The 9,168-nt window shown below is 36.2% G+C and overlaps 1 protein-coding gene across 1 annotated transcript; it reads right to left on the bottom strand.

The window, feature by feature from the left end:
• Positions 1 to 7,009: 7,009 nt before the first annotated feature.
• LOC141685126 (uncharacterized) lies at positions 7,010 to 7,495 on the bottom strand. Its single transcript, XM_074490248.1, has one exon. It carries the CDS (start codon positions 7,493 to 7,495, stop codon positions 7,010 to 7,012), a length of 486 nt encoding a protein of 161 aa, XP_074346349.1.
• Between the last annotated feature and the right edge of the window lie 1,673 nt (positions 7,496 to 9,168).

The raw sequence follows: 9,168 nt of genomic DNA, 5'->3' as shown, positions 1-9,168 counted from the left end.
GGTCATTTATTTCTCAAGATTTTGCTGATAAACTGCATTGCGAAGTTAAGTTGTTAGAACAAGCATTAATGATAGAGTTAGCTAATAAAAATCAAGTTTTCGTCGACCGAGTGTGCCCGAAGTGTGATATTGAGATAGGAGGATATCATTTCTATGCCAACTTGATACCTTTTAAGTTGGGAGAATTTGATGTTATCTTAGGAATGGATTGGTTGTCAGAAAATAATGCTCAGATTGATTGTAAGAATAGGAAAGTAAGACTTCAGACTTTGGATAGTAAGAAGAGGATAATATTTCGAGGAAATAAGCAAGAGAAGAAGTTCTTAACGATCGCTCAAGTAAAGAAGTTATTGCGTCGGAATTGTGAAGCATATTTGGCCCATGTGGTAGACACCAGCAAAGAAGTTCCAGCACTAGAAGCGATTCCAGTTGTCAATGAATTCCCAGATGTCTTTCTAGACGATCTACCAGGATTACCTCCCGATAGAGAAATTGAGTTTGCAATTGATCTAGCACCCGAAACAGAACCAGTTTCTAAAGCTCCGTACCGGATGACACCAGTGGAGATGAAAGAATTGGCAACTCAGCTGCAAGATCTTTTAGAGAAAGGAGTTATAAGACCCAGTGTATCCCCATGGGGCGCACCCGTACTGTTTGTCAAGAAGAAGGATGGGAGTATGCGATTGTGTATCGACTATCGAGAACTAAATAAGCTGACTATTAAGAACAAGTACCCGTTGCCGAGGATTGATGATTTGTTTGACCAACTAAGAGGCGCTGTATGGTTTTCTAAGATAGATTTAAGATCCGGATATCATCAACTGAAGATCAAGCCTGAAGATATTCCAAAGACCGCATTCAGAACCATATATGGGCATTATAAGTTTCTAGTGATGGCATTTGGATTAACCAACACACCAGCAGCTTTCATGGATTTGATGAATCGAGTATTTGAGAAGTATTTAGATAAATTTGTGATCGTGTTTATAGACAACATCTTGATCTATTCCAAAATAGAAGAGGAGCATGCAAAGCACTTGAGGATAGTTCTGGAGATACTGCGACAGGAGAAGTTATACGTAAAGTTTTCCAAGTGTGAATTTTGGTTAAAAGAAGTACGATTTCTTGGGCACGTGATTAGCAATAAAGGAGTGGAAGTGGATCCAACAAAGATTGAAGCCATAATTAACTGGGAGAGGCCAAAGACACCAACGGAAGTAAGAAGTTTCATGGGATTGGCAGGTTACTACAGAAGATTTGTGCAAGATTTTGCAAAGATAGCTACGCCATTGACAAAGCTCACCAGGAAGAACCAGAAATTTGAATGGGATGAGAAGTGCGAAGAAAGTTTCCAGGAATTAAAGAATAGATTAATATCTTCTCCAGTACTAGTCTTGCCAGATGAACAAGGAAATTTTGTGATTTACAGTGACGCATCGTACAAAGGATTGGGATGTGTTTTGATGCAGCATGACAAGGTGATAGCCTACGCTTCAAGACAGTTGAAACCACATGAAGAAAAGTATCCAACTCATGATCTGGAATTGGCAGCTATAGTGTTTGCATTGAAGATTTGGAGGCATTATCTTTATGGGGAAAAGTGTGAGATCTACATGAACCACAAGAGTTTGAAGTATATCTTTACCCAGAAGGAATTAAACATGAGACAACGAAGATGGCTAGAACTAATCAAGGGCTATGACTGTACTATCAACTATCATCCAGGCAAAGCAAATGTGGTGGCTGACGCGCTGAGCAGAAAAGAAAGGTTGAATATGATGACTTCATCCGAGGAATTGATCAAGGAATTTGAGATGCTGGAAATAGAGGTCAGTATCCCAAGTATGTCTACAGAGGTGTTATGTGCAATGTCTTTTCAACCAGAACTATTAGAGAAAATAAGAAGATGTCAGGAAGAAGTCATGAACCATGAACGAGACAGTTTGACAGGAGAAGAAATAGGGAGTCAAAAGGATGATAAAGGAATATTAAGATTTTCCTCCAGAATATGGATACCCAACGTAGCCGAGCTGAAAGCTGAAATTCTTCGAGACGCTCACAACTCCAGATATTCAATTCATCCCGGGAGTACGAAGATGTACAGAGACTTAAGAGAAATTTTTTGGTGGCCAAGCATGAAGAAGGAAATTGCAGAATGGGTAAGTAAGTGTTACACTTGCCAGCGAGTCAAAGTGGAACATCAGAGGCCCAGTGGACTGATACAACCATTAGACATTCCAGAATGGAAGTGGGAACATATAGCAATGGATTTTGTAGTTGGATTACCGAGGACCAGGGCAAATCATGATGCTATTTGGGTTATTATCGACAGATTGACAAAGTCAGCACATTTTCTTCCTATCAATGAAAGATTCTCAATGGATAAATTGGTACGGTTATATCTTAAAGAAATTGTGACCCGACATGGAATTCCAGTATCCATAGTTTCAGATAGAGATCCTCGATTTAATTCAAGATTTTGGAGAAGTTTTCAAGATTGTCTCGGAACGAAGCTGAACATGAGTACCGCGTATCATCCACAGATAGACGGTCAAAGTGAAAGGATGATTCAGACTATTGAAGATATGCTAAGGGTATGTGTATTAGATTTTGAAGGGAGTTGGGACGAGCATTTTCCCTTAGTTGAATTCTCCTACAATAACAGTTATCGTGCCAGTATTGGGATGCCGCCTTACGAAGCTTTATACGGGAGAAGATGTAGATCTCCAATTTGTTGGGAAGAAGTTGGAGAGAGAAAGATTTTGGGTCCAGAATTGATCCAGCAGACGAAAGAGAAAATAGAACTCATTTGGAAAAGATTAACAGCAGCTCAAGATCGTAAACGCAAGTATGCTAATCCTGCTAGAAAGGATACGGAATTTGAAGTTGGTGAAGCAGTGTTACTAAAGGTTTCCCCTTGGAAGGGTTTATCAAGATTTCGAAAGAAAGGAAAGCTGAATCCGCGTTATGTTGGCCCTTTTGAGATTTTGAAGCGTGTGGGAAAGGTTGCTTACGAATTAGCGTTACCACCTCACCTGCAGCATATTCACAATGTGTTCCACGTGTCAATGTTGAAGCGTTATTTGCCTGATTCGAATCATGTGATAGAATACGAGCCAATCGTGATTCAGCCAGATTTGTCTTTTGTAGAGCAACCAGTGCAGATTTTTGAGAAAGAGTGCTTAGGTATAAATCTGTATCTTTAGTGCGAGTCTTGTGGAGGAATCCCAAGGTTGAAGAGTCGACTTGGGAGTTGGAAAGCGAAATGCGATCCAAGTATCCTCATTTATTTTCTTAGGTTGATTCTAAGGACATAATTCTGTTAAGGGGGGAAGGATGTAATAACCGGGAAAATTATGTGAATATTATCTGTTAAATAAATAAATATTATATGTTTTATAAATTTAAAATGATCATTGCCATGATATTAGATGTTACAGTTGTTATGTGTGTTTATGTGCGGGCCAGAAAAATTTTCGATTGATTAAAAAAAATGTTTAAATTGCAATTATATGACCTTATCTGCAATCAGGATGCGTATTTATCGGCATCTTTATTAAGATACCTGTTTCATTTGATTTTATGCACGTTTGAATGTACTTTAAGTATTTTCGGGGTTTTATTTTAAATTTAGAAAATATTTTGGATTTATAAAAAAAAATTTATGGACCTGGACCCGACCGGGACGAAAAAGCCCACAAAATCTGTACATTTATTTTTATAAATTCGAGGACTTTATGAATAACCCGTATTTTTTATTTTTTTTTAAGTGTACCTGATTTTCGGGAAAGTTTTGATATCAAGAGTGTAAGTATATATAAAATATATTTTAAAAACATTTCCCCGTAAAGTATTATTTTGGACTTGTAATTTTAAATTATGTAATAAAAACCGTATCGATTCATGATTTATCGGGATAAAATTCAGCGTATAAAAAGCCTCAATGTTTATCTGTATCATTATATAAAAATCAGAAACCAAGCAGTAAAACACAGTTTCTTTTTATTTGATAAACCTCAAACACCGACTCACAGACCCAGTCCTGTTCTTTTTCTTCACCACCACCATCATCTTCCTTCGTCTACTAGTGTTTTGATTTTGTTTGAAGCCAAAAGAGAGAAATCAAAGCTGTGTTGTTCTCCTGTTTATCAGGTTATACTCAAAATGATCTCTCCAATTTATTTCGATTCAGTAATTCATCGGGTTAAAAGGATTGATGATTTTGATTAATCACTTGATTATCTTGAGATTATAATCGATTGAATTGTTTGATTCGAGCTATTCTCTGCTATGTTGCTACTAGTCTTCGCTGTTGGGTTCGTCGGAGTTCGACGGCGGCACCGCCATCGGTTTCCGGCCACCTTTTTGATGATTTATTGTTATAATTAGCTTGTAGAAGTTGTTCTTGTTGTGTTGATACTTATAAATTTTATAAGTTTGTGGCTGTTAATGCTGAAATCGAATTCATCACTGTTTTATTTTATGTAAATTTGTTCTTTCGTCCTTGTTATTGATTAGTTGCTATTAAGATTGCTAGTAGTAGATTGTAATTGTTGTTGGCTTCGTTTTAATGTAAAAACCACGATGTTCGTTGCGATTCCGGATGAGTTTGTTGCTTTTGGTTGAAGCCGGCAGAGGTTGATGTTTTCGCCGGGGCTGGAGTTATTTTTGCCGGAAATTCCGGGTTGTTCTTGATCGGTTTCTGGGTTGTGGTGGTGACATATGATTGTTTGAATCGTTATTGCTTTGCTGTGTTGATTGTAATTGAATTCAGGACTGCTTTGGACTGTAATTGCTGTGAATCGAGTCCGTTTCTGGGAAATTAAAGTTGCCGGATTATTTTCCGTCAACCGGAATCTGGTAATCCCCAGAAACCGGTGAGGATTCCGGCCGTGTTCTTATGAACCCGTTAGGGTTCTTGCTGACCCGGCTATGACCCGGTCTGTTGACCCGTTTTCGATATGATTTTCCCCAAATGGAAAACCAATAATCTGTTTCTGATTAATTTCTTTTACTTTTATTTCAAAATTCATTTTCTTATTTTAAAAATCATTTAATTTGTTTTCAAAAATCATTTAATAATTATTTTAAATACCAAAAATTGTTTTCTGAATTATTTTAAATTTCTAAAATTATTTCCTTTAATTATTTTCAAAAATATAATTTGATTTAATTATTTATAATTTATTTTAGTTAATTATTTATGAATTTAATTAATTGATTAAAAATCAATTAATCAATTAATTTTATTTATAAATAGTTAGATAAATATAAATTATTTATAATTAATTCAAATAATTCCTAAAAATTATTTTTAAGGTTTTAAAAATTATATTTTGGTATTTAAAAATCAATTAATATTATTATTAATTGATTTAAATCTATTTATTTATTATTTTATTCATAATAATTAAACCGTTCGTCCGTTTAATACGAAACGAACGCGTACAGACTCAGAAAAATATTGCGCTTCCAATAAAAATACTTTTGAGACCTAATTTCTATTGTATTGCAATGTCATTTGATTTGTGTATCAGTTTGAGTCAGTATTTGATCGATAAATGCTAATATTTAACTGATTTCTATTCTGAACGCACTGAGACGTGTCTTTTAATGATCTAACTTATGTGTTATATGAAATATATGATTACGTGTTATACAAATGCCATGATTACGTGTTACGTGATATATATGCTATTTATTTACAGTGTAAAATGCCATGCTTACTTAAAAACGATCGGGTAGATGTCAAGATGTATAGTTACGTCGATTGAGTTTAGTTTTGTCAATTAAAATAGTCCTTTTGTTTATAGAATCAAGTAGCAAGGAGTGCAGTCAAGTGTTAGACAGAGATAGTAGCCAGCAACTATAAGCAGAGTTATAGTAAGAGGTTATCGAGCATACCAGGCAAGTACCCCTAACTTCACTTATTGTTCAACTGACGTTTGATTCGAATCATATTATGCAAGTACCTATATCTTCATTTATCATTCAACTGATATTTACTCTGAACTTTATTCTTTCGATTTCCATACTATTCTAAGTTCAGAATAGTTAAACGTTTTATATGTTGCTATAAATTACTCTATACAGTAGAACATTGAATTGAGATTAGCGAATAACTAATTGTTCTAGTTATTTCGCCATCGATTGTTGAGATAACTCTGGACCATGAGAAACGGGGAGTTATATGGTTAAGGATGTCCTTTGATTCGGCTCCTTTGATCAAAATATTTTATGGATTGGATGAATGCGTAAGTGACCGGGACGGACGGTTCAGCAGAGGGCTATTTCTATGTGTTATATGAAATACTATGACACCATTTTTGCCACAGACAGGTATATTACCTTTTTAATTGAGTACTCGTGTTTTGGGGACATGTTTCTATGAATCATGACCTTGTGCTATCACACGGGCTGATCAGCATGTGATAGTACGTCCGTCGGAGTTAGATTCCAATCTGAAAATTATCGTTTATTGTTGATAGCTTATGAAGCTTTTATTATTGATCAAATATTACTGATTTTATCCTATTGTTCAATTATTATTAGAATGTGATTTACCATTTCAAGCACATTTTATAATGCTTGCTGAGCATCTCTTTCGCTCATACTTGTTTATCAATCTAATCTTTCAGCTAAGCCAGAGCAGGCTTGTGATCCAGGTTTGATCAGAGGTCAAGTGCTTGTAAATAGTTTAGTGTGTTTTCCAGGTCGATAGTTTTGGACGCTTGAATAGTATAAAGGTTTGTAATAAAATTTGAATAAGTTGTAAAACTAGTGAGACTTATGGTTTGTAATAACACTTGGATTGTATTAGTGCATGTTCCATACTATAACATGTGATCGATCCAGTGCAGGTAAAATGGGTCATATTTATTATATTATTCCGCTGTGACTATTTTATTTTGGTTTATTGGCTACTGACCCCCAAATCTAGACCCCGGGTTTGGAGGGCGTCATACCTTTGGCATCGGTCACACGCGCGGGTGAATTCATGGGCGTCTTTCTACAGGATTGGCCAGTAATAACCTTGCCTCAATATCTTGTTAGCAAGAGAAGTTCCCTCAGCATGGTTTCCACAAATACCCTCATCTACTTCTCGCATAATATAGTCACATTCGTTACCAGTTACACACCTCAAAAGAGGCCTGTTGAAACCCCTTTTGTACAGATTCTCATTATAGATAACATACCTCGCTGCTTTGTACTTAATCCTTCTAGCCTCATCTTTGTCCGCAGGGAGTGTTCCTTTTGTGATATAATCCAAAATGGGAGTGACCAATGATTCTTCTTTCTGGACATCTACCTCCATGGCCTCAGCCTGGAAGATACTAGGTTGCTTTTGGATTTTCAGGGGTATTACCCCCAACAATGTAGCCTCCCTTTGAGATCCTAGGTTAGCCAAGGCATCTGTATCCGCATTTTCCGCGCGGGAAATCTGCTCCAAATTAACTTCCTTGAACTTACCCATTAGCTCCTGTGCATGCCTCATGTATAGGTCAGTTCGGGGACCTCTAGCTTGAAAGCCTCCTTTAATATGCCCAACTGTGAAGCCCTCAACCTCGGGGTTAGGAAATGAGGACCCACACACCATTATTCTATGAATTAAATAAGCATAAACCCCGATTAGCTACTAACAGGATCAAACATGATAAATTATGAGACAAGATTATAACTACCAATCATAGAATATAACTTACAACCCAAAATAAAACCAAATATACATAGTCGATCCCGGCTTGGAACAAATAGATAACCCATTATATCTTTACAACTCTTTGGCTAAGCGCTTGCTTACTCAAAAACTGTACTATCTGCTCTGGCAACCGGAAGCCCTCAACACGATAGGGACCACCAGGTACACTCTTACGAGCAGTGCGCCTAAGCCTGGCCATCTTCTTGCTTAACTGTCATGGTTAGATTAAAACAAAACATATGAGTATAAAACTCAGCAAGTAATAAAAAAAGTAGTTCTACGATATAAAATCCACAAGATACTTTACTGATCTCAGGGAATTCTACTTTATCAATTCTAGGTGGCAGATTTCTATCTTTTAGGCTATGAAAGGGGTTATGAAGAAAAAATTGGGCTTTCAAGGAACAAGGCTCAAGACAGGGTGAAAGCCGACATTCATCACAATTCATTAACAGGATCACAAATGATCTTTCAAATGGAAAGCGACAATCTTTTCATTATAGGGAATCAATTATATGATCAACAGAATCAAAATCAGGGTTCACAAGCTATATGCTTCATAATATCATAATCAACTCTTTTTCAAAGCAATATAAACCTTTTTCATTTTCAAAGAATCAATTACCGAGTAGGAAATTTCAATTCCTTTTTAAATAATTATGGAACCCTTGATTTGACTACTTTATCTTTCATTTCATAATAATAATACAGGTGATCATCCCGTACCGACCTCCATCCGGTCTTTAAGGTACCAATGGCATAATTTCAGCCTTAAACTGGACTAGCCCCGCTAGCCTCTTACTATGACTGGACTAGTACCACTAGCCTCTTACATCCCAATCCATCAGGAATTCGTTTGGAAAATCTTGAGTTGGAAAAAGGTAGGTTTACTAAATTCATTTTATCATTACCAAGAATATGAAATCATTCGGACTCTTTCAAGTCGAAACTCATTCTTAAGTTCAATTTCAAGAATTTAAAGTTAAGAAAATGAATCAGGGATAAGGAAAGTTCATTTCTAGGGATCTTGATCAATGATAACATGGTTCTCAAGTTAAGGAAATCAAAACTATTTCAAGGATCAATAGAGGATAAGGTAAACAAGGAATGAAGCATTACAAGGGGTTCGTAAAGGTACTTATAGGGTTTAAAGCAGTTCATGGTATAACAAGTAAATAGGAAAAAAGAGTTAACAAGTGTTGGATCAATAAGCTTATCAATAACAAGTTCACAAGATCAATGACAGGGTATCTCAAGAATCGATAACAAGGGTACATTACTTTAACAGTTCAATACTCTACATGGCATGAACAATATCCTCTTTTAACCATTTACACAAGTAAGTAGAGTTACTTGCCTGAATTCGCTTTCTTGAAGGTTGAACTACTGCCACCTAGTATACCTTTCCCTTTCCTAGCCTGAATGCCCTCACGCTCCGAATCTACAATCCAAAACCAAACCTTAATTAG

The sequence above is a fragment of the Apium graveolens genome, chromosome 9 (genome assembly GCF_009905375.1).
Source record: "Apium graveolens cultivar Ventura chromosome 9, ASM990537v1, whole genome shotgun sequence".
Classification (NCBI taxonomy): Eukaryota; Viridiplantae; Streptophyta; class Magnoliopsida; order Apiales; family Apiaceae; genus Apium; species Apium graveolens.
This window is presented reverse-complemented; position numbering and strand designations above follow the sequence as displayed.

Excerpts from the sequence above, each read along its gene's own strand:
- LOC141685126 (XM_074490248.1), bottom strand. The coding sequence starts at position 7,495 with ATGAGGCATGCACAGGAGCTAATGGGTAAGTTCAAGGAAGTTAATTTG.